The 26,480-nt window shown below is 40.7% G+C and overlaps 1 protein-coding gene across 2 annotated transcripts in view; it reads right to left on the minus strand.

The window, feature by feature from the left end:
* Crebbp (CREB binding protein) overlaps positions 1 to 26,480 on the minus strand; it is a 127,294-nt gene that overhangs the window by 92,304 nt on the left and 8,510 nt on the right. For both annotated transcript variants that reach the window (XM_074059246.1, XM_020156526.2), the window contains exon 2: positions 7,737 to 8,449. In XM_074059246.1, the coding sequence (XP_073915347.1) occupies positions 7,737 to 8,449 (713 nt within the window). The remainder of the gene's footprint in view (positions 1 to 7,736; positions 8,450 to 26,480) is intronic.

Consider the following 26,480-nt stretch of genomic DNA (forward strand, 5'->3'; position numbering starts at 1 on the left):
TTTTCAGTACTGGGACTTAAACTCAGGGCCTACACTTTGAGCTACTCCTCCAGCTCTTTTTGTGATGGGTATTTTCAAGGTAGGGTCTCTCGAATTATTTGCCCAGGCTGGCTTCGAACAATGATCCTCCTGTTCTCTGCCTCCTAAGTAGCTACAATTTCAATGGCCCCAGCACAAAAGCAATCTTATCACTTCAAATGTTTGTAGATATCTCAAGTCCTTTCTGCAGCAAAGGGCCACTCTGACTCTTCTCCAAAAGGATCTCAGTAAACCTCCACTGTATGGAGGCACACGCCTCATCTAATAAGCACGACAATCCCGTGAGATATTATTATTATCATCTTGTAAATTCTCAGAGGTAGCAACTATTATTATTCTCATCTGAAAAGACAAAAACCCAAGATTCAAACAATTAAAATAATTTTCCCACAGGTAATAAATAGGAGCCTGCATATGTACAAGGCAGCTCACTCCAGAGTCCAAGCTCTGCTCTTGAGCACTTAGCTGCCCTGGTCTGGGAAGGCAGTCTGGATGGCAGCACCTGCAGCTGTTACTGCTGAGCATTATCGAGCACTGCGTGTGAGACACTCCATTTAATGTACAAATATTCATTAAAAAGTTTTACAAAGAAATAAATGTATGGATAATTATCATGTTCAGTTAGGCACATCCTGAATCACACATCCTAAAAGGACACCTAGAATCACCTTCCATTGCAATTATGTTAAGATTTCTGAGGCTGGTTAATATTTCTACCAAAAAGTTGGGCCTACATGAGCTGCATATATCCCACACTGAATGTACTATTCACTGCACTATGTAGTTTCATTCTGCAAACTATCTCTGCTGTGATCTTTTAAAAGAGGCTAAATTAGGACTTTTCTTAATGCAAAATTCCCGTATTTGCATTGTTTTAAAGGTCAGATGAGATGACATTTCATAAAAGTGAAAAGCAGACAAGTACACAGTACTATTTTTCTTACTGCTAATATTGGAAAGAAGGTGGACTAGTCATTCTTTTTAACAGTCAACAAGGCTCTACCAATTCTTTTTTGTGGTCCTGGAACTCAGAGCCTCACACTTGTTAAGGCAGGTAGTCTACCACTTGAGCCACTTCTCCAGCCTTTTTTGTGGGTATTTTTGAGATAGAGTCTCGAAAATTATTTTCCCAGGGCTGGCCTTGAACAGTGATCCTCCTGATCTCTGCCTCCTGAGGTAGCTAGGATTATAGGTTTAAGCCATTAGCAGCTGGCTCTCCAATTCTTTAATGATTATATTCTGCTATTCCATTCCTTTAGAGCACAGATTCCCAAGATACAATTCCTGTCCAGAACAATTAGGTCACCTGGGAGCTGGTTAGAAATGTAAATTCTCAGGCCACACACCAAAGCTGGTGAATCAGAACCCTAGGGAGGGGCCCAGCACTTCATGCGAATAAGCCTAAGACTGAGTTCAAAGTATCTCATCAACGATGGTCAATTGCCACCAGGGGTCTGTATGTAAATGCAAGCCTCTACTCCAGAATGAAGAGGCTTAAAATCAGGAAGATTCTGACTGCCTACCTTCCTTTTCTATCAGCCACCTTTTCTTTGCAGAAAAACACCTCAGCACCTGTAGCAGAAAACTAATCTAAATGTTAATGTGGCTTCTAAATCCCCTATCAGTTCATCTTTTTTGCTTTTCTTCTTTAGGACAAGTGTTTGGGTTACTTTCAGTAGAAAACTAGAATGTTATCCCTAAAAAAAAATAATTCATCAAGTTTTGCTACTGCTGAAATGGAGAAATGACTTTACTTAACTGTATCATATCTTGTTATTATTGCCATGTTGTTGAAATGGCTTGCTTTTTTCTATTTTAAATATTTTCTTGCCTGACATGGTGGTACATGCCTAAAATGCCAGTACTCAGGAGGCTGAGACAGGAGGATCATGAGTTCCAAGGCCAGCCTGGATCATATAAGGAGATCCTACCTCAAAAAACATACACAAAGTTTTCTTAACGAGTCACACAAAGCTAGGAAAGAGAAAGGGGAAATAATCACAAACACTGAGAATATTTAAGAATTGTAAGAACTTTTGCACAACTCTTTAAGTTAATGAATTTTAAAGCATGGATAATTCAGGTGCCGGTGGCTCAAATCTGTAATCCTAGGTACTCAGGAGGCAGAGATCAGGAGGATCACAGTTTAAAGCCAGTCCAGGCAAATAGTTTCAAACCCTATCTCAATTTCAAAAACACCCATCACAAAAATAGGCTGGTGAAGTGTCATAAAGTGAAGGCCCTGAGTTCAAATCCCAATGCCAGAAAAAAAAATCACAAAAAAAGGGCTGGTAGAGTGGCTCAAGGTATAGGCCCCGAGTTCAAACCCCAGTATGGGGGGTGGGGGAAAGAAGAGGAAAAAAAAAAGCACTTTCTATTAATGTATATTGTAGCTGGGCATAAACCCAGCACTGAGAAGGCTGAGGCAGGAGAATAAGTTCAGCCTGTATGTGTGTGCGTGTGTATATATGTATATATATAAATTATAAATCTGATCCAAGAACAAGCTGAACGAGCGTTTTGCCACTTACTACAGTAATCAAAGTTATTCAACATCTGTGTGACTCTTAACCTGTAGTACCTACTTCATACTTTTAACTGAGGTGTAAACGAGTTAAATTTTTTTAGTGTTTCTCAAAATCAAAGTAAATTTACACCTCCCTAAAAAGAGAGATGTATCAACTCAAGGGGAAAAAAAAAATCCCAAACAGCCAATACATACAGGAAATAGCAAGAAAGTTGTCAAGATCTTAAGTCACTCCTCAGGTTAGGTTGGGGGAGAGGACCACCTCAAAAACTTATCTTCCACAGAAAGGAGAAGGAAGGAAAACAACAACAAAAAATAAATAAATAAAAAACTTCAGGCCCACATAGTTGTATAGGTGATGTCTCTCAATTCAAGGAACAGATCATGTTGATGCTGCCTAAATTATCCAGAACAGATATAAAAGACTGCCAAATGATCTTTGATTGGTTAACATAACACTAATGAGAAAAATCTTACAAAGCACAGAAAGAATTACAAGTCAATCTCGCTGGTTACTGAGAAACAAATTACAAATGAAACACATGCAAATAAAATGCAGCAATACATTAAATTTTACAACTATAGGAATAACTCAATTTGGTATGAGGAAACCTACTTAGATAATTAAACAAAAGCAAAAACTCTCAGGGTGTCTCCCACAGGTGTTAGAAAGGAATGTGAAAAACCCTAACCTCTAATAAGTGACAAACAGATTATACCTCAATTTAAAAAATATGCTACTGACTCCAACTAAGCTCACATTACACTTAACAATAAAACATGAGATATGCCTCCATTTAACTCAGAAACAAGACGCAGATCCCCAAGAGCATAAACACTGGTAGAAATATTGGCAAGGAGAAGACAAAAATATCAACAAAGCAAAAGATTACTATTTACTTAGGAAATCCAAGGGAATCACCTGGAGAAGTAATAGAATGAAAAGAATTCCATAAAGTAGCAGGATTATATGTATACCAACATTTTTCTATATTAAAACAGTAGCCAATTAGACCATGAAATAGAACTCATCCCAAATCACAATGAAATCCATAATACATACCACAATAAATTTAAGGTGTATTTTAATAGACAAAACTATACTATGCTTCTGAGCAACATCTGAGAAGATACAGCTTTTATACACAGGATAAGAATACTCAGAAAGCCACAAAGCTGTTAAAATATCACATTCCTCTTGGAATGATTTATAAGTTTCCATACAATCAACTTATTTTGTACAACTAAAAAAAAGACTCAGTACAAAACTCCCAACTTTTTTTTTTTTGATCAGCTTTTAAGAATTTGAGAAACAGGGCTGGGGGCATGGCTCAAGTGGTAGAGCACCTGTCTACCAAACATAAGGCCCTGAGTTTGAACTGTCATATGGGGGCCGGGGACGGGGGAGCAGTCCCAAACTTGTCTTAACGGTACTCCTTATCCCTGGGTACCAAGAAAATCACTGAGGAACTGTACATGAATTATACTCACATCCTTGCCAGACCCCCAGAGATTCCAATCTAACTGCCCTGAAGAGGGGTTTAGGCATTATATTGTTTGTTTATTTATGCAGGTCCTGGGTTTTGAACTCAGAACTCTCCGAACTTCACATCTGGTAGGCAAGTACTGTACCACCTGAGTCACAGCTTCAGTCCCTAGGCATTATATTTGAACGGCTGAGAATCACATCTCTAAAGAGTAACTACCACCATCACATACTAAAATTCACTGCACAGCTAAAATAGTAAGCTTCTGGCAAAGATCAATGGTATTTAAAGAAAAGTCCAAATTAGACCCAAGAAGTGAAGGAGGAATACACCAAAAGTAGAATATCACAAAAGAAAAAAAAAAGAAGAATGATCTTTCAATATCTACATAAATTGTATCCGGATAACTATAACTTGAAAAAAATACTGCTGGATTGCTCCTTAGCCAAAATAATTTTGAAGGGTTTATTTTGTTTGCTTTTTAGTACTATGGATGGAACCCAGAGCCTAATGCTTGCTAGATAAACATTCTGCCACTGGGCTATATTCCTGAGCCAATTTTTTTTTTTTTTTTTGGTGGTACAGGGGTTTGAACTAGGGCCTGTGCTTGCTAGGCAGAGGCTCTAGCCCTTTTTGCTTTAGTTATTTTTCAAATAGGGTCTCATGTTTTTTCCCTGGCCAGCCTGATCGACTTATTTATGCCTCCCACATAGCTGGGATGACAGGCATGCCCTCACTACACCCATCTTGCTTCTTAAGATTGGGGGTGGGGGGAAAGAGGTCCTCACATCCTTCTTGCCTGGGCTGGTATCGAATTATGACCTTCCCAGTCTCCACCTCTCCACCTCCTGAGTAGCTGCAATTACAAAAGTATGCCACCACTCTGGCTATGTCTCATTAACTTAATTTTATTTTTTGAGACAGCATTTGGCCATGTTGTTAGATCTGGTCTCAAACTCCTGAGCTCAAATGCTCCTCCTGCTTCAGCGGCCTCCTTAAATAACTCAAGACTATAGGTAACTGCCACCATATCCAACCTGAGAGACCATTTACAATTTTGGAATAGGAAAACATAACATGAATGAAAAAATGGATAAATGTATTTCCTTAAAAACTGAAAACATCCACTTGGTAAAAAACATAATACTATCATATTATAAACTTATGTGACCATATTCTTGGTAAATATGTCAAATAAAAAAGGGGACGACCTTTAGTGAGGGTGAAATTTGCACAGTATTTTTAGGAAGTTATTTGTTAATATCCATGTTTGCTTAAAATGTCAATGTCAGCTGGGTACCTGAGGCTCACACCTGTAATCCTAACCACTCAGGAGGCAGAGATCAGGAGGATAGCGGTTTGAAGCCAGCCCTGGCAAATAGTTCAAGAAACCCTATCTGGGGGGGGGAAAAAAAAAAAAAGGCTGGTGGAGTGGCTCAAGGTCTAGGCCTTGAGTTCAAACTCTAGTACAAAACAACAACAACAACAAAAAAGGTCACTATCCTTTAACTCAAAATTCTACTTCCAAGAATTTATTCAGCAGTCATTCACTTGTACAAAGGTGTATGCACAAGTATGTGTGAAGCAAACTGTGACAGCAGCAAAATAAATATTAGAAACAATCTAAATGTCTAGCCTATAGGGCTCTTGTCCTGTAAGTTAAACTACAGGATGGTGGAATAGCTCAAGTGGTAAGAGCACCTGCCTAGCAAGCATGAAGCCCTAAGTTCAAACCTCAGTGCTGCCACAATCTGGACTGGGGTGTTTCTCAAGTTGTAGATCATTTGCCTATCAAGCATAAGGCCCTCGGTTCAAAATATTGTGTATGTATATACATACGCATATGCAAATCAGGTACTACTATAGTATCTATGAAGGATGACTGACTGCTGCTATTCAGAGCATAAAATGATTTCCAACTTGTATCGTTAAGTAGCAGAGTAGAGTTTTCCATATCATTTGTATATATGTAATGCCACTAAGCTTGACGACTAATATATTTTAAGATACTCTGTAAATACTGACTCTTAAAAAAACTCTTTAGGGTCCACAATAGTTTTAAAGGTTGTTTGGGAACCTGGGACAAAAATTTTAAAGCCATTATAGTATACTATTATGTCTACTCAATTTAAATTCTCCAAAATAAAAAGGATTTTTAAACTGGGTAACGTGGAATGGAGTGATGAATTAGAAGGGTACAACTATCCATCTACACAAGAGCCAAAAACCCACTAGAAATCTCATCTCAATCAAAGTGTAAAGGGCACATGCACTTGTGCACATACAGACTCTTCTTCAAATGTTAGGTCCAAGTAAAATTTAAGTTTTCATTCCCCTCTACTAACATTTCAAAAGAGACCAATGCAATTTTAATATTGGGAATTATTTCTCAAGTTAAAAAAAATTCATAGGGTTTTATACTGGACACCCATGCTCTCAACAACCTTGAGGGGAAACTGTATTCTCCTCTTATTTCTCCCTTTTCCTTAATAGGGACTAAATTTGCTGAATTGAACTGAAATAAGTGGCCGGTGACTGCCATTTAGAAACCACAGGTCACAGAACCTCTGTGGGGTTTGTAGCTTCAATGGCAATCAGCCTGTGATTCTTTCTCTGCACTCATTTTCCCTTGTCAGCTCCCATCTTCTTCAGCTGTCTCTTATCTATCTTGGCATCTGCCACCCCTGGTGACTGCAAATCCCAGGCCAGGCCTTTTCCTAGAGCAGAGTTCTAGGCCTTGTGGAGGCCTCCCCAACACATGCAGATTCTTAAAGCTCAGAGTGCTAGGTCACCCCCAGTTTCCAAGTTAGCAGGTCTGTCTTTCCAACAAGCTCCCAGGTGATACTGAGCTCCTGGTGTGAGAACCCCACTTTGAGAACCATTGTTCTAAGTGTTTCCACTAGGACCCATGGACCCCCACAGCCCCTTGACCCTGCCCAATCTTTATCCCCTCTGAACAGCAGCAGGCAGCTAACCATCTTGGAACTCAAGATGAGTTCCAATGAGTAGAACTGAGTCTGGGACAGTACATACGTTCCCAGGTGGAAAGAACCTACAGGAGGAAGAACTTCACAAGCTAGGAAAAAGCGCCCTTTACCAGATACACTGATGCACTAAAAAGCTGTTTCTCAGCAGAAGCTGCCTTTTTCCATGTGGCCTTATTTTTACATATTTTCCTCAGAAGTTAAAAATTGGCAATCATGGGCTGGGAGTGAGGCTCAAGTGGAAGAACACCTGCCCAGCATGTACAAAGCCCTGAATTTAAACCCTAGCACCACCAAAATAACCAAGAATCCCCTTTTAGTAAGAAAACTAAGATTAGGAAAAAAAAAAAAAAAAAAGACAATCCCTGGCATATACCTATAATCTCTGCACTTGGGAGGCTGAGGCAGGAGGCTTGTAAGAAGTTCCAGGGCAGCATGGGCTACATACCCAGACCCTGTTTCAAAACAACAACAACAAAAAAACTCACTAAAGACATGGAACAGAAATCGTTATCCCAGAAAGGAGGGCTCTAAATAACAAACCGGTATCTTCCACATAGGTATAGAAGAACATGTAAAATGTGTAAAGGCCTATAGGACAGACAAAAATGAGAACAGTCTCACCTTACCATATTAATGTTACTTGGAGGGAAAGCCCACCATCAGGCAAAAAGCCTTCAAGCGCTTCAGCTCACTTACCTTGGTCATGCCTCCCGCTTGCGCCGTGTTCATTCCCGCGTGGCCAGCCATTTGCGGGGAAACCTGCGTCAAGGTCTCAGCCAACACACTGCCTGTGGCCCCCTGCATGGCTGGAGCAGGGTATGGCATTCCAGCTCCCCTTCCTCTGCCAGCAGCCCCAAGAGATCCATTCATAACTTGCGCTTGCCCTTGCTGGGCCTGATTTATTAAGCTATGTCCAGAGTTACTATTGAGAAGACCTGGGTGGGTTGGGTTAAAGTTAGCATTCATGCAGATCCCAGGTCCAGTCTGTGACGTGGCAGGGCTGCTGGTCACCAGGCCCACTTGCTTTTGTGCTTGTGGATTCAGTGCTTGGGAAGCAGGAGGGGTGGGCCCAGAGGTGCTGGCTGCCTGTTTGGGCAGATTAGGGGCAGACGAATCCCCCTGGTTCAGAGGACTCTTGCCCATGGCACCCAGGCTGGCCATGTTCGTACTGTTCGGCTGTCCTTGAGCCTGGCCACTGAGGCCCTGCTGCACAGGACTGCTGGCGCTCACATTTCCTATTCCTGGGTTGATGCTAGAGCCGCTGCCTCCTCGAAGAAGCTCTGACAGTTGCTTATGTTTGGAAGCGGCATCTGGAACAAGATTCCCACTGTTTAAAAGGCTTAATTCTCCTCCATTGGGGATCAGCTCATCAGGAAGATCATTTTCCAAGTCAAACAATGATCCAAAATCTAGAAATTAAACAGAAATGGAAATGAGAACCTAAGCAACCATAATAGCTCTCCAACTGTCATACGTTACTATGATCTTAACCTAATGAGGCATTTAACACAGAACAGTAATATGTTTTAAGAATAATGTCAAAATGATTTGAGGGGCTGGGGGTGTGGCTCAAGTGGCAGAGCACCTGCCTAGCAAGTGAGGCCCTGAGTTCAAACCTCAGGATCGCAAAAAAAAAAAAAAAAAGAACTTAAAATGATTTGAAACTTCATTTCAGAAAATATTTTTCAAGTTCAGAGAAAGGAAACATTAAACAAAGATGAGAAGAGGGCCAGCCCTACCAGATTTTTATCATATCCTAAAATAATTAAATAGCGTGGCATAAGGGAAAACTCAGTAGACAAATTGAAGGACAACAATGTGAAGTCCAAAAACTCACTAAATTAAATGCTTTTAAGAATACATGTGTGTGGGCTGGGGATGTAGCTCAGTGGTTAAGTGTTTGCCTAGCATGCATGAGGCCCTATATTCAATCCCTGGTACCACCACCAAAAAAAAGGTTTATGTATGTAAGCTGAGCATGGTGACACACTCAGGAGTCTAAGGCAGGAGGATCATGAGTTGGAGGCCAGCCTGGGCTGTGTAGCAAGACTGTGAAAAAGAAAGATGAGTGGGAGGGAGTAAAAAATTAATTGGACATTAGGCTACATGAACAGCAATATGGGGAAATTAAAGCTCAACCTTAAGTGACTGTATATTTAACAGTTAAATTATGCTGGGTGCCGGTGGCTTCTATCTGTAATCCTAGCTACTCAGGAGGCAGAAACCAGGAGGATTGAGGCTCAAAGCCAGTCTGGGCAAACAGTTCAAAAATAGTTCGAGAGCTGGTATCTCAAAAATACCCAACACAAAACAAATGAGATTAGTAATTTCTCAAAGTGTTGAGGATGCCAAAAATAATAGATACATACTAGCTAAAAATAGTTAAAAACAAAATTAAGATACTGAATGATGGGAATTAAATGAGAAGCACAATCTCCCAAGTAAAAATGGACAAAACACATACACAGATAAGCACCTCAAAAGAAGGTAAAACAGTAAACAAAATACATCATCTTTCCTGGTTATCAAACCAATGAAAATTAAAACAACTCCTTTTTTCTGGCTCCTCTCAGAACAACAATTCTCTGAAGTGTGTTTTAATCTGTATAATCTCTATTCTCTCATCTCCTCATGTGCCCCTCAACCCACAGAGAAAGGGCTGTGCATGCATGTGCAAGACAAGGTATGCGATCTGTAACAGAAAAAAAAAAATCTAACAATATCCAAGTAATGGACAGACTAGGCTGAAACTGCCTATACTTGAACCCTCGCTCTGCCTCTAGCTCCCCACTTAACAGCCGTATAACCTTGGACAGATTACTCAGCCTTCTTTGCCTCAGTTTTTTCATCTGAAACCCAGGGGGGTAATGGCCCCATACACTCCTAGGAGCACTAAGAACTAAATGAATCAATAACTAGAAAGTACTGAGAACAAGCAGTGTCTGTGGGTGATACATACTTAGTAAGCATTATCCTTCTATTATTAGTGTCTAATAACAGAAAGCTTAAATAATTGCTGTGTTATAAAATTATATATCTATTAAATAGTTGTGATGACTGCAGAAATGTAGGAAATGTGTGAATGTTACAGAAAAACATGCCAATGGAATATATATGTGAAATGGTACAGAGTTAAGATTAGAACATGGCTGGAATGTAACATGTCAAAAATACTGGCAAAATAATGGGGTAATGGGTGCATGTGGCTTTTTTTTTCTTTAAACACACCTACCTGCTGTCCAACCTCCCACTTGTAGAAATTTAACAACTTTTCCTCCAGTGTGGCAAACCCTAATGTCTGTTTATCAACACCTTCTCTTCACTGCTGAAAAGCCCATATGGATCTGAGGTGGCTACCTTGGAGATTCCTCTAAGGCAGGGCAGCATCTTCCCTGGCCACAAGGCAGAGAGTGACAAAATAAGCCAAGCCCCATGACCACCTTCCCTGTGCAAGGGACATAATCCCAGCCAAAGGAAGCTGAACATCTGTTGGCCAAAATCATTCTGGAAAGGTTTTCCTTCCTAATAATAAGGGATGCTCAGGAAGAAATCTTTTTATCACCAGGTTTTGTCATGGGCCTATGGCAACAATCTTGCAACCAACAAAGGATTCGCCACCACTGTCACAATAAAGATGGGCACAGCAAAAAAAATACCAACACCTGAGTTTGTGAAGTCTTAGCTGCTGAATTGTCCAACCCTGGGACTTCCCTACCTTTCAATTTCTTGTAATGTGAGAAAATACACTTCCTAAGGTTTAAGTCAGTTCAGCTGGAGTTTAATGTAAGAGCAGCTAAAAGCATCCTGACATATCCACCATTTCTGAAATCCAAACTCCTGAACATAGTATACAAAAGAATAGGGTCCCAGCACTCACAAGTCTTGGCCTTCTTTTACCACCTAACACTTCCGATGTATCCTACTTTCCAACCATTAACACAGTGAGCTGCCACATACATCACTAAGCTTTTTTCTGGATGTTCTTTTGGTTTGAAAACCACATTCCAAATCCACTGAGATTGAACACAGTACCTATGCAAACTTTCTTCAGGCTACGCATGCAGAACTGTCCAGCACCTCTTTCCAGCTCCCAAAGTTATCTGAACTTAGCTGCCTAGCAAACCAGCTCTAACACACACCTACTTCTTCTCAGCTGACCACAAGGAATGAAGTGCTGCTTTCCTGGTATGTACACATGTACACACACGTACACACACACACACACACACACACACACACACACACACAGTTTTTGCAGAACCCTGGAAAGCAAGTTTCAGACAGTAGGATCCTTTCCTTATAATACTTCAGGGTGTATCTCCTAAGAATATCCTTTTATATAATCACAGTACACTTATCAAATTCAGGAAGTGTAAGATTGAGTATATACATAATATACTGTCCCTACTCAAACTTTGTTGTTGTCCCAATAATGTCCTTTAATACACTCCTTTTCCTGATAAAGACCCATTCATGATCCCAGTGCATTTAGCTGTCATGTCTCTGTCATCTCATTTAATCTAGAAAGACTCTGCAGCCTTGGACTTCCATAATTGACAATTCTGAAGGATAGAGGTCAATTGTTTCATAGGAGGTCCCCTTTATTTCGAGTGCTTCTTCAGGGTCACAAGACTTGTCATTCTGAAGACAGGAATCTGATTCTGGAAGAGTAGACAGATCCATGAGATAGCTCATGGTGGTACCCAGAGGACTACCCCACTTCTGTGAGTCAATCCATAGCTCTTATGCTACCACACTCTCCTGAATTTGGAAATTCACTAAGGTCTTCAGATATAAATTGTATGAAATAAAGTTGAACGGTAGGGATGCAGCTCAGTGGCAGAACATTTCCCTAGCATGTGTGAAGCAGTGAGTTTGATCCCCAGCACCAGAAGAAAAAGAAATTAAGATTCTCTCCACCATAACTAATGTTTTGTGCATGCTGCCTCCCATGCTTTGCCCACATGCACACACACTTTTTAAAACACACACAGCACTCTTAAAACTCCATTTTTTAAAAATCCAGTGATCCTCGATCCACAAGCATGAAAATGAAACTTCATCCAAACCAGAAAGTGGAGTGTTACAACAGAAGTCAGCTTTCCTCCCTATTTGCCTGGGGTGAGGATGAAGAGACTAAGTCAAAGAAGAAAACACACGCTGAGCATGGTGCAGTCAAAGCACTGAGGCAGGAGGATCACAAGTTCAAAGCCAACCTGGGTTACATAGTGAATCTCCAAAAGCAAAACAAAACAAAAAAGCAACAGCAAACACACTCCAAGTATGTTATACTTAAAGTGTGCAACAACTTGCGGAATTTCCTGAAAGGCTCTTTTAAGCATCACTTCCTGGGGCAAGGAGGCCAGGCCAGAGAATAGCAAACCCAAATAAACCTACATAAACCCACAACAGAAAAGCTGAACCCAGGAGTTCATATCCTGACTTAAATCCTGGCCATGTGTCCTTGGACAAAGTGCTTAATCTCTTCATCGTAAGACCCTTGCTTGCATTTTCCACGACTAGGACATCTCGTGTCACAGACGGTGGTTAGTTTATAACATCCTAACAAAACAATTTTCTTACCAAGCACACAGGCAATTTTTATAGTTGTGCATTTCCTTGGTTAATGTGGTTTCAGTTTTGACTGGCCTGTCTCATTCCACCTTGATCACTTTTCCTCACCTATTTTAGTCCAAATAAATCTAACAACTGTTTGGGTGCAGCAAGACTTGACTACTAGGGCTGGCAGAAGAGCTTAAGTGACCCTAAGTTCAAACGCCAGTACCTCCAAGAAAAAAAAAAAAAAAAAAAAGACTACTTGACTACTTCTTACTTCATCCAACAGTCTGAACATATATGCACATGTGTCCAAATATACTAGGTGTAGGGCTAGAGGTGTGGCTCAAGTGGTAGAGTGCCTGTTTTGCAAGTTCAAAGCCCTGACCTCAAATCCTCCAGTCCCTCCCAAAACCAAAATTAAAATAAAATACATATATACTGGGTGTAGCTTTTTTAAAGTCAAGATGGGCTTCGTATATACCCATACCATCACCCTTCTTTTCACCACTTTTCTTTGTATTCTAGTTGAAAATGGATGAAGGAGAACAAGGAGGCAGGAGAACGAGGATGAAGGACAATGAGGAAGGCAAGCAGGCAGGATATTGCAACATGGCACAGCTAGGCTTTCTGCATGCCAGTGTCCCAACATGCAGGTTAAGCAACAGCAATCAGAATTGTCGCAAGTTTTTAAGATTCAAGATTGAGAGCTACCACTTCCAACCCTAGGGAAGTTCCCTTTTCTCTGCTAATCACCAGAGCCTGAAGAGAAAGTAAAGCTGAGGCCACACAAGTTTTTAGGCATACTACTTTCAGGGACTTAGCCCTCAGGAGTCTTCCTGGTCACATATCAAATACCAAACACCACCTGTCACATTTCTATGGCTAGAGAAAAGAAATGTTCTCTTTTCTGGAGCTTCCTGGACACCAACCTAGAGCCCATCCTATCACTAAGCTGATATGAGAGAAAAACAAGCTACAGCTTCCCAGTCTATTCATACCCACACAAAGCTAGGGAGGCCCAAGTGAAGAAGAAGGAAAATGTAAGGGCTTCAGACAGAGAAAGTCACAACCAAGCAAAATAATAGAGGACATTTCAATACTTATCTGAAAACCCAAATATGTACAAAGATTCTGCTCAGGTGATGACCGCTTCTGAACACTGAAAGATAAATGGTATCCCACACAAGCTATGACACCTGTCTTATTTATTATGATTAGAAATTGGTATTCTGCCAAGTGCAGTAGCGCACACCTATAATCCCAGCACTCAGGATGCTGAGGCAGGACTTCATGACTTCGAGTTTAGCCTGATTTTGCTTACAAAGCAAGATCCTATCTCAAACAAATAAACAAACAAAAAGAAATTAGTATTTCATTTTAAACAAAGAACAGACTACTACTGCGGGGGGGGGGAAGACACTTCCCATTTTACCTAATCAAACACCAAGATGAACTGAGTACTGTTACACACCTGTAGTCCCAGCTACTCAAAAGGCTGAGGCTGAAGGATCACCTGGGCCTAGGAGTAAGAGAACAGCCGAAGTAACACAGCAAGACTCTGTCTCAAAACAAAATAAAAAATAAAATGGCAGGGCAGGGCAGGGCAGGGGGAGGAGAGAGGGAACATACACCTGTAATCCCATCTGCTCAGGAGGCTAAGGCAGGATCACAAGTTCAAGATCAACCTGAGTAACTTAGCAAGATCCTAAAATTTTAAAAATAAAACACCTGGGCGCCAGTGACTCAACACTTGTAATCCCAGCTACTCAGGAGGCAGAGATCAGGAGGATTATGGTTCAAAGCCAGCCCACCAGGCAAATAGTTGGTGAGACCCTATCTTGACAGAAACCCCATCATAAAAAAAGGGCTGGTGGAGTGGCTTGAGGTGTAGGCCTTGAGTTCAAGCCCCAGTACCATTAAATAAATAAATATAGATAAATAAAAAATAAAAAAGTGTAGCTTAGTGGTAGAACGTTTGTCTAGCATGCATGAGGCCATGGGTTCAATCCCAGAACTGAAAGGAGGGGAGGGGAGGGAAAAAAAAAAAAAAAAAAAAGCAGGTAAGAGGCTGAATTAATCTGTCCAGTCACTGGAGGTGTAGCTCAAACGGTAAAGTGCCTGCTTTGCAAGTGTGAAGGCCTGAGTTCAAACCCCAGAACCACCAAAAAATAAAAAAATTAAGGCAGGTGTTGGTGGCTCACACCTGCAATCCTAGCTACTTGGAAAGCAGAGATCAGGAGAATCAAGGTTCCAGGTCAGTGTTGGCAAATAGTTTGAGGGACCCTATCTCAAAAACACCCAACACACCCGGGTGCCAGTGGCTCATGCCTGTAATCCTAGCCAATAACACTTAAAAAGTTTTAAGAACAGTCTCATATGCATCACCAAACAAATTACCCACAAAATACACATTTCTTCAAGTTTTCTGAAGTCTCTTCTTTGGGCTGGTAGTGTAGCTCAAGTGGCAGAGCACCTGCTTAGCAAACATGAGGAACTGAGTTCAAACCCCAGTACCACAGTAAATAAGTAGATGATAAAGTCTCCTCTTTCTGTCTTTAGATGTTATTCTTTTCCAGCAGTTGGGAGAACGAGGCAGGAAGACGAAGGCTCAAGACCAGCCTGGCTACATAAGGGGGACTCTGCCTCAAAAATACATGTATCTTATTTTTTCTTTGAATTTCATTTCAAGCCCCAGATTGTCTGTATTGAAAGTTTTTCTATCAAAACATGAACAAATAATTTATCATACCTTCTACTGGCCAAAAAAATAAACTCTTATATGCTACAGACATACCAAATGAGTTAAAACACCCACTTCACATTCACACTTCACAAGGGTATATGTTCCATGAGCAAGGATGCTGTCTAGCTCACCAGTGTCTACTCAGTGCCTGGCACAAAATGCTTAGCATGTAGTAGGCACTCAAAAAACACCTGTGTGATGAATGAGTGCATGAATTACAGAGCAGACATTATCACTTTCAACAGTTCTTATCTAGTCAAAGATATAAAAAAATAGTGACTTTCACATTTATTACTATATTCCGAAAACAGAAACAAACAGAACAAAAAAACCCAACAAGTTGTCTCGGAGTGTTACATTGACTCATCTTTCTCTTCACACCTCTTACCTTCCAGAATCCTAGAATCTGACCCCTGGAGCCCTTCACGCAACTTCAGTCCTGAAGCTGAAGCAAGAACTAAATGTAGACGAAGAACTGGTAACGGAAGAAATAAGCTACACAGGAGTTTAAATACTGTTTTGTTGTATTCCTAGTTCTCTACTTCCAGGTGTGAAACCTTCCCACAAATAACCTTCTCCCTTCATACACTCCTTGTTTCTCGCTAGTATCCCTATTCCCTGTGGAAAAGGTCTGCTTTCTCTAGTATTCCAGAGGGTTTTGTTTTGTTTTGTTCTTTGCCATTACTTCTATTGAAACTCTTGACTCTAGCTGGTGGAGTGGCTCAAGTGGTAGAGCACCTGCTTAGCAAGTGTGATGCCCTGAGTTTAAGCCTCAGTACCGCCAAAAAAAACCAACCAAACAAACAAACAAAAAAAACTGACTTTCAAATGCTTCTCTTAAATCACTGCAAAGCTGAATGCTTCTATTCAATCACCCTAGAAAAACTTTGAAAACTTTGAAAATCACCCTAGAAAAACTTTGAAAAACTTTGAAAAAGAACTTTTAATGGCAGTCACTACTGGATACAATGTAAAGTAACACATATATTCATTAGCTTGATTTAGTCAACCCACAATACTTCAAAACACCATGTCGTATATTATCATATACGACTTTTGTAAATCTAAAAAAAATCTGAGCCAGGCACTGGTGGTATAATTCCAACTACTTGGGAGGCAGAGATCAGGAGGAATGTCGTTCAAGACCAGCCTAGGCAAATAGTTCAAGACACCCTACCTCAAAAATACCCAACACAGAAAAGGGTTTGGCAAGGTGGCTCAAGTGACAGAGCATGAGTAGTTTAGCGAGCATGAGGCCCTGAATTCAATCCCCATACTGCCAAAAAAAAGCTGGTTAGATGTAACACAGGAGGCGCTGTCCGATGTAATAAGAAGGTGTCACTATTACTGCACATCCCTGCCCTGTGCACGCTTCCTCAGCAAGAAAACAGTACACAGCAGCACCTGCCTGGAGAACAGTGGATGAATCTAATCATGCAACGTATATATGGCACTCAACACTGAGCCTGGCATGCAATAAAAGCGCAATAAATATTAGTCATTATTATCACTGTCACAAGGCAACTCAGAGCTGAATAAGACAATGCCTCTCAAGGACCTGGCACTATCCTGGTCCAGCACAGGCGCTCAACCACTGCCCCGTCTCTATGGTGTAGCCATGAATGCACTCAGCTTTTATGATCTCTGGCAATTCTGGAACAGTGAAGCTTACTTGGCCTTGAAAATCTTAGGGACTATACAAATATATAATGTAGTAACTCTCCAACAGTGGAGAGTAAAAAATACAAAGAGAGAGGGAGGGAGACAGACATGTTTTATTATCATTTATGCCATTATAAGTAATTTTTTATTTTTGGTGGTATGGGGTTTGAGCTTCAAGGCTTCCCACTTGCCGGCAGCGCCCTACCACTTGAGCCATACCCCAAATCCCCTTTTTTGCTGTAGTTTTTGAGAATAGGATCTCAAATTTATGCCTGGGCCTGCCGAGATCAAGATTCCCCTATATATGCTTCCTTCCTAGCTAGGAAGACACGTACGTTCTACCATGCCCAGTTTTTATTGGCTGGGATGGGAATCTCACAAAGTTTTTTCCCCGGGCTGGCCTCAAACATCAACTCCCCTAATCTCCACCTCCCCAACAGGATTATAGACGTGACCCAACAAGACCAGCTAAAAAGTAATTTTTACCTAGGCAATTAAACAAGTTCCCAAAAGACATATAACTTTTTTTTTTAACAGTAACTGCTAGGGAATAATTAAAGCAAATTCCTTCTAAAATTCAGATATACCATCTCCTAATTAGTACAGAATGAGGTTTTATTTCATCCTGAATAGTGAATGATCTGGTATGAGCAAAAAGTTGCACTCTCAAGAATCTAATCTGGAGAATGGCTCCCTTTGGCTGGGCAAATGCTTCCTTCCATGTTCTTTCCTGCAGTGGGGAAGAATTTGCTGCTCTGGGCCTTCCCCCTGCCTGACTGACTGATTAGGTTTATTTGAGACATAAATAAAGGTCAGCCTTCCCAAATGGTTATAGTCCAACTGAAGAAGACAACCGATGGATGCTACGTCACAAACTAAAACTGCATCTTATTCTACAGTCAAGTGAAATAAGGAAGCAAATGGAGTCTGAATACTTCAAATAACAGGTAAATGTCCCATTAGAATTTTAGAGGGAAAGGACTCTGAGGGAAGACCTTTCCAAATAAGCAGGGATGGAAGACAGCAAGCTAAGCAGCAACAGCTGTTTGATGCAGTCATCAATTTCAAGGAAAAAACCCTCCAAGATGTCAGGATTCCCTCAATAGGAGGATGTGAATCTGATATACCGAGAAGGACCTCCCTATTATCGTAGGAAGGACCCCACTAGAATGCTCTGAATGAGGAATGGACTTCTTGGGGAAGATTACTGTTAGTTCATTCTATTATCGTTCACCAAAGGTTGGATGTGGTTATACACACCTGTAGTCTAAGCTACTCAAAAACCTTAGGCAGGAAGCTAACAAGTTTGAGATCAACCTGGGCTACTCAGACAACATGAGATCCTATTACCCAAAAAAAAAAAAAAAAAAAAAAAAAAAAGGTCACTCATCAAAGCACAGCATATGCAGAAAAGTAAAAATTAAAAAATTTTAGCCTGGCACCCGTGGCTTACGCCTGTAATTCTAGCTACTTGGGAGGCTGAGATCAAAAGGATCTCGGTTCAAGGCCAGTCTGGGTAAACAGTTTTTGAGACCCCCATCCCCATCTCCAGAACAAAATGGACTAAAGGTGTTGCTTTGCAAGTGTAAAATCCTGAGTTCAAACCCCAGTCCCACCAAAAACAAAACAAACAAAAAAATAATAAGCCTCTAGTATAAATATAAGGGCTTAGCAGAGGGCTTTGAGATTTATAAATTTGTACCTTTATAACTAAACTATGGGACAAATACTCATGTTACAGAACAATCTGTCCAGGAGAAGCCTCAGGTGGAAACATACCCACTAAGTTCACTTAAAATATTTAAACTAAGCCAGGCACCAGTGGCTCACACCTGTCATCCCAGCTACTTAGGAGGCAAAGATCAGGAGGATCGAGGTTCCCCCAGGCAAATAGTTCGTGAGACCCTATCTCAAAAATATCCAACACAAAATAGGGCTGGCAGAGTGGCTCAAGTGGTAGAGCACCTGCCTAGCAAGCCAGGTTCAAACCCCAGTACTGCTCCAAAAAAAGAAAAAAAATTATACTATAAGAATTACACTGTTTAAAGAAAGCAGAAGGAAACCAACCCAAGGTATTAGATTAAGTCACTGAAATAAAACAACAGAAACTGAGAAACCATAACATAAATCAGGAAATATCTGATTATAAAAATGTACTTTTATACAATTTTTAAGATAATTCATCTTGGAAATGGTAAAGTCTGTAAATCAAAATTTTAGCGTTTTATTTTTCATTCTCAGATGCACTTCATGGTTTCTCTCCATTTGGCATTAGGAAATCCTGTTTCAATGAAATGCCTTCTATTTACCTTTCACTTAAAGAACCCAAGAAAGTCAGGCACACCTGTAATCCCAGCACCAGGGAGGCAAAAGGATGGCTTGTTCAAGGACAATCTGGGTTACATAGCAAGTTCCAAGTTAGCCTATGCTCACAGTGAGACCCTGTCTCAAAAAAAAAAAAACATCCAAGACAGACTCAGTCTGTTTTCAGTTACACTGTACCCTAAACCACTGAGTCCTGAAATGCAGCTAGCCTCCCGTTTTCATTCTGTGCACTTACAAGTCAAAGGGAAGAGCTAAATTTATAATTTAAGTTTCTTCAACATCACAAAAAGGGCTAGCAGAGTGGCTCAAGAGGTGGTTAAGAGCGCCTACCTAGCAAGCCTGAGGCCCTGAGTTCAAACTCCAGTGCTGCCAAAAATAAAATAAAATAAAGCACTGTAAGCACTGTTTATGAAAGGACAAGACTACTGAAAACTAAATGCCCATCAGATGGAGCAGATTAAATCAACTATGGCATATTTCATATAATGGAATATTATTAGGCAAAATGCAAAAGCTCTCCTCCATGTGCGAATATATACGGTCCACAGCTATGCGTATAGTATGCTACTTTGGTTAGGAAGGGTAGGGAAGAGGGAGCAAAGAGGAGACAATAGTATCTGCTTGAAAGCACATGGACCAAGGAAGGGAGCACTAAACCATTCTCTGTGTGACATGGGGAAAAGAGTCAGAAACTGAGGTAGGCTATCCACAGCCAGCTTTGATTTTTTAAGCCTACTGGTCTGAGTTAAGGAAGCTTTTCTTCTTCTAAGGCCACCTCTTTCTCTTCAGTTGGCCCTGGGTACTGCATCAGTGCCCAGGGCCAACTCATTAGCTTCAGTGCCCAGTGATAACATCTGGAATGTTTTTCACTCCAAGCTCCAAATTATTTTTTAAAAATATTTTTGGTGTTCACATGAGATTAAAAGGGTAGAAAAAAGTATTTTAAAGATGTACTTTATTTTCTTTTATAAGAGAATGTGACAATCTACATGTAACATTTGGTATCCAAAGTAGTTAGTACCATAAATGTTGCTCATACTAAAAAATGTGACATCATTTCAAAACACTCAGAGAAACACTGGTTGATTCAGGTCTTGTAGCTTCCAGTGTATTGATGAGAAACCTCTAATAAAAAGACCAAAAAATGGAACTTGTGACAAAGGAAGTGACAACTGGACATCACAGTGAAACACAATCACATCTTCATGTCTCTGGATGTCTGCAATTTACACTTTCTCCAAATAATAATTCTTACTAGCGATTTCAAGGTTTTGCAACAAGAATCAACCAAACTCTTACTTGTCACCATTTAACAGATTCTCCTAACTGAAAATAGAAAAATATGTATATGTAAGTGTATATATTAAAACAAAGATGTTTTGGGCTAGGGTTAAGGTTTTTATAGCTCAGCTGTAGAGCCTTGTCTAGCATGCATGAGGCCCTGGTTCAATCCCCTGGAATGCAAAAAGTAAATAAATACAAAGGATGTTTTATCTGTTTTTAACTAGTTTTTCATTTCACAAAAGAAAACACTTACGATTTTTGTTGTTATTGTTTGCAGTGCTGGGGATCAAACCCAGGGCTTTGCACATGCTAGGCAAGCACTCTTTAAGCTACAATGGTCCTGGTTTTGTTTTTTAGAAAAAAGCACACAGAGCCTAGCGCCTGCAATCCTAGCTAATTGGGAGGTTGAGATTGGGAGAATCGTGGTTCAAGGCCAATCCACGCAAATAGTTTTCAAGACCCCATCTCCAAAATAACCACAGCAAAATGGACGAGAGGAGCAGCTCAAGTGGTAAAGTGCCTGCTTTGTAAAGACAAAGCCCTATGTTCAAACCCTAGTCCTACCACCAAAAAAAACAAGCACACAAAATGAAAGGTAGAAAGGCCCCCAGTATCTTCAGTTCCTTAATTTCCTGAAAATATTTCTAGAGATTTCCCTCTAGAAACTTTTTTTTTTGGGGGGTGGTGCACACTTGCTAGAGCCAAGGCCCAAAGCCTTAGAAACTTCTTAAACTGTATGCACATTAACACATACCTTTGACTTCTAAAAAGGATCTCATTATTATCTTTGTTCTCCACCCTTTGTATTTTTTGATTCTCAACCATTCCTGCCCTCTGAAGTACCTACCCTATCTGCAATACCCACCGCCCAACAAGCTGCCAGAGCAGAGGTCAAACTACTCTTCAGAGGGAGCCTCTCTGATTTTAACCCTTTCTTTACTACCAGGCTTTTGGGTCATCTTCAGTGTTTTACAATCTCACAATTAATGAAATTAATTAAAAGGTCTGGGCTAATGTGAATATTCTCAGAAGGCTTACCAAGCAAAAAACTGATTTTTTATTTTATCTGTTTGATATAGGGAGTTCAACTATAGATATCTGTACATCAACTAATAAGGTAAGTAATAAAAGCTAGAAGTTTGAAGAATCTTTTTCAGAAACTAGCTAGGTGCCAGTGGCTCATGCCTGTAACCCTACCCACTTAGGAGGCAGAGATCAGAAGGCTCACAGTTTAAAGCCAGCCTGGGCAAATAGTTTGTGAGACCCTATCTCAAAAAAACCCATCACAAAAAAAAATAGGGCTGGAGTGGCTCAAGGTGAAGGTCCTGAGTTCAAACCCCAGTACCACAAAAACAATAACAGCAAAAAAAAGTATTTTCCAGAAACTAAGAAACCATATTGTTGATGTACACTGGCTGTATGACATGCATTTTGATCACAGTAACAAAACACCTGTTATTTAAGATGAAATTAATTTTTTAACTTTAATTCTATTTATATAAACACTAAACTCATTTGTTATTTATCTAAGTGCAACACCCAAACACTTTACCACTAAAACAAGACTTAGAATGAAGTCTACTCTTCTAATGTTAGTATTTTCAATAGCTCTTGAGATATTTATCAGTCCAAAATGCACTTACATTGGAGTAGCACATACAAGGAGCTACTCTGGGCAAAGGGTATACAGAACATGTATTTGCTTAGCGATGTGGGAAAAAGGCTTTTCACATCAAATAGTCTTTTCACTTTTTGTAATTTTGAACCATATGAATATATTACCTGTTCAAAAAACTTTTTCTTTTAGCTCTTTGAAGAAAATTTTCCCAGTTAGTACAAAAATTTCCCAACATCTTAAATAAGATCATTAGTCCCAATTCTTACACTGCTTTCATTAAGGCCTTTTTCTCACAAAAGTGGGAGAAGAGAAGGCAGATCTGAGGTTGGATGGAAAAAATACACTTTGAAAAAAGCTGATCTACACTTGTGGAAAACAAATCTCAACAGCTTCCCCAGAACACTTTGGACATGGTCAGTTTTTTCAAATCTTTACATTATTGTTTAAGCCCTAAAAGACCTGGACTACCGGTTCTGACATTTGAGACTCTTGGTTACCTTACCTAGCCTCCAGATGTTCAATCTGCCCTTCCCTGCTCACCTTGCAACAAGCTCCCATGTCCTTCCTCTGACAAGTCTCCCTGACCACCCAGCTCGAAGCATCACTCCTTCAGTGAGATGCTTTTTCTCAGTCTGAATGACATGGACACTCATGTGGGCTGGCAGATTGCCTGGCCGCACACTCAATTCTGAGTTCCTCAAGGAAGAAGCAGCTTCTGCCACCATTGTTATCACCACACCCAGCAAAGCACCACACACACAATATGGGTGAATTAAAGAATGAAGTGATAGAGTTGAGAATGGATCCCAGGCCCAACCAGCTATTCCAGGGCAGGACAATCACCAGCAGTCTCTACTCTCTCAGAAACAACATTTGTCTGCCTAGTAAACACAAACCAAAAATAAAACTGATTTTTCCAAGAGTTTACACCTCCAGAGCTTCAAACTCACTATCTGTGCCTAGAAAAGTACCAACTGCCAACTCTTTCATCCTTAGGCCTCAGCACTTCATCACAGTCCTCAGAAGACTTACCAAGTCTTAGAGCATCTCAGCCTGCCTTGGTGTCCCATCAAACTCAGGGCCATCCCCTATAGTCAGGCAACTGACTATAGTTGCCTGTCCAAGATCTGTCTCCCCACCCCTATAGCCCATGATGGCGAAGTCCAGTACAGTCTTAGTCCCAACATCATCAAAGTGCACATTATAGTTTAACAAGTGTTTTACTGAATGGATAACCCTGAACAGTGATCAAGCCATGAATATTTCTGAAAGTGTCATGCATCTTCAAAAGATGGCTCTTTTTTTTTTTTTTTGGCAGTACAGGGGTTTTAACTAAAGGTCTACTCCTTGATCCATTCCATCAGCCCTTTTTTTTTTTTTTTTTTGATGATAGGTTTATTTTTTGAGATTGGGTCTCGTGAACAATTTTCCTGGTTCTGGCTTCAAACCTCGATTCTCCTGATCTCTGCCTCCTAAGTAGCTAGGATTACAGGTATGAGCCACAGGCACCTGTCCAAAACATGGTTCTTTTTAAAGGAACTTCATTCTTTAGGTCACAAATACCTTAAACAAAACTTGAGACAACCATGAGGAACAAATGCTCTTAGAGATGTGCTGTCCAATACACTGACCACAAGGCCATTTACTTTACTAGAATTTGAACACAGGGCCTTATGCTTGCTAGGAAGATGCTCTACCACTTAAACCACACACCTCAGCCCTTTTTGCTTTAGCTATTTTTCAAATAGGGTCTTGCATTTATGTCTAGGCAGCCTGGGCCGCTAACTATTTGCCTGGGCTAGCCTCAAGCTGCAATCCTCCTGATTTCTGCCTCCTGAGTAGCTAGGAGCTAGCATGAGCCACTGTGCACAGCAAAATTTTTAAAAATTTAAAATCTGTGTCACATCAGCCACTTTTCAAGTATTCAATGCCATATGTGACTCATAGTTCCAGTCCTGCGTGACACAAATACAAATCATAGAAGGTACTCCTGGACAGCACTGACCTAGAGATTATCACCAATATCATCTCTCAAAGAAGGAAAATGTCTAAATCTTCTCTTTGGCTGTTCAGAAGGAATCCTTTTTCCTCACACATCAGAGACTGAGAAAACCAGCACGAGAGCTAGAACACTGACGCTCTTTCCATAGAGTGGGTCCTTGAAGATTATTCACAAAAAGTTCAACTGTGAGGAAGATCTTGTTCTGCAAACAAAGCCTGATTCTTGTAGGAACAGAAGAACAACCAAAATGACACAGAAACCTGCCAACATTTTATACCTTTATTTTCAATAAAGATTGTTTACTAAAGATGTTAAGATTTAAAGTAAAGATAATCACAAATTAGTGAAAAAAAGAAAAAAAAAAAAAAAAAAAAAACCTCTGTGGACCCAAGGGAACAATTTTCTTTTTTGGTGGTGGTACTGGGGCTTGAACTCAGGGCCTTCCTAGACAAGCACTCTACTATCTGACCACAAAGGACGAATGTTTTTGGGGGGTGAGGGTGAGGGTGTGCAAAACTAGGGTTTGAATTCAGGATGACCCCTTGCTAGGCAGGCCTTCTACCGACTGAGCCATGCCTCTAGCCCTGTTCTGCTCTGATTATTTCTGAGACCCTCCTCCTCCCCCTCTCACCTTCTGCAGTAGCTGGAATGACCATGCCCAGCTTCTTCTGTTGAGATGCTCTTACAAACTTTTTGCCCTGGCTAACCTGGAACCACGATCCTCCCAAATTCAGCCTCCTGGAATGACAGGCACCTAGCAGGGACAATTTTTACTAGTTCAAAAAACACAAGCTGGGCACCCGTGGCTCATGCCTATAATCCTAGCTACTCAGGAGGCAGAGATCAGGAGGATCACGGCTGGAAGCCAGCCCAAGCAAACAGTTCAAGAGACCCTACCTCAAAAAAACCCTTACCCTTCACAAAAAAAAAAAAAAAAAAGGCGTGGGGTGGGGGGGTGGGGTTGTCTGGTGGAGTAGTTCAAGGTAAAGGCCCTGAGTTCAAGCCCCAGTACCACAAACACACACACACACACACACACACACCCCACTACCACCTAAAGATTTAAGGGAATAAAAAGGCGGTAAGCAACCCCCACAGAAAGGACTTTCCATTGTGGAATAGGAAAAGGCAGCACTCACAATAGAGCACTGAGCTGAATCTGTTCCCCTCAAGGTCAGTGGGAGCTAACCCCAAGAGGATGAAGTCCCAAGGGCAGTCTTTTCAACCACTCAACCTGACCAAGCTGCACCAGGAGCCCAAGGCCATTCTCTCCCCTAATTCTGCTTTCTGAGTAACAAAGACAATTTTTATAATTTCTCTGTACTTGCTTTTCCTTTTACTCTAAGTCCTATTCTAAATCAAGCCCTTGTTCTGAACAATAACTAGAAAGAGTTCCATTTAATTAGAATTCAATTTCCCAATAAAGAATAGTTTAACTGCAAACACAGACCCAGTAAAGTGAGTCACACTATTGCCCATTTTGTAGGATTTCTGAAACTTAGCTCTTAATTCATTCTCTTTACAGACTGGAAACTGAAACTGCACTAGTCTTGGACTGGAAGTGAAACAGGCAGGGGAAGCACTTCCCACACCAGTACAGTTAAGACTTATGTTGGTCTAGTTGTAAATCAGGCCCTCGCCCCCATCATCCCAATCCTCATGGGCCAGAGAAGCAGGTGAGGTCTGCTATTTTCCCATATAATTAAATAATAATAAGAGCAGCTTCAACCTGCTTATGCCATGTTCCACAGTAGCCCAATGTACACAAAGTTATTCAAAGTGACCAGAAGTGGAATATGGTAAGGAAAAAGTCCCTTCTAGAAATCAATCCCCCACACCTCATCCCTCCACCCCACCCCACCCCCGCTGACCCACACACCCCATCTCGGCCCAAGCTCCAATGTGAAGCCCCAGTCCAGAGCTGCTGAACTGGGAGCTGAGCTTGCACGAGTCCACTGAGTCTAAGCCAGGGCTCCCTCTTGAGTACCACACTGCTGGCTCCCAGTATAAAAAGCTCTGACATTTCCTTCAACTCTGAGTCATGCTGAGAAGGTTCTACTTTTAATCAGGTGACAAATACTCAAAATATTTTAATCCAAAGGAATTGGGTCAAACTCTTATAGTCCATAACTGTCAAAGCAAATTCTAATTATTTAATAGATTTCCATAGCTCCTGAGTGTCATCATTCAGTTTGTGATCAAATACCAAAATCGGCTCTAAGTAAATGTTGTACAAGCCTTCTTCAC

The sequence above is a fragment of the Castor canadensis genome, chromosome 17 (genome assembly GCF_047511655.1).
Source record: "Castor canadensis chromosome 17, mCasCan1.hap1v2, whole genome shotgun sequence".
NCBI classification, from domain to species: Eukaryota; Metazoa; Chordata; class Mammalia; order Rodentia; family Castoridae; genus Castor; species Castor canadensis.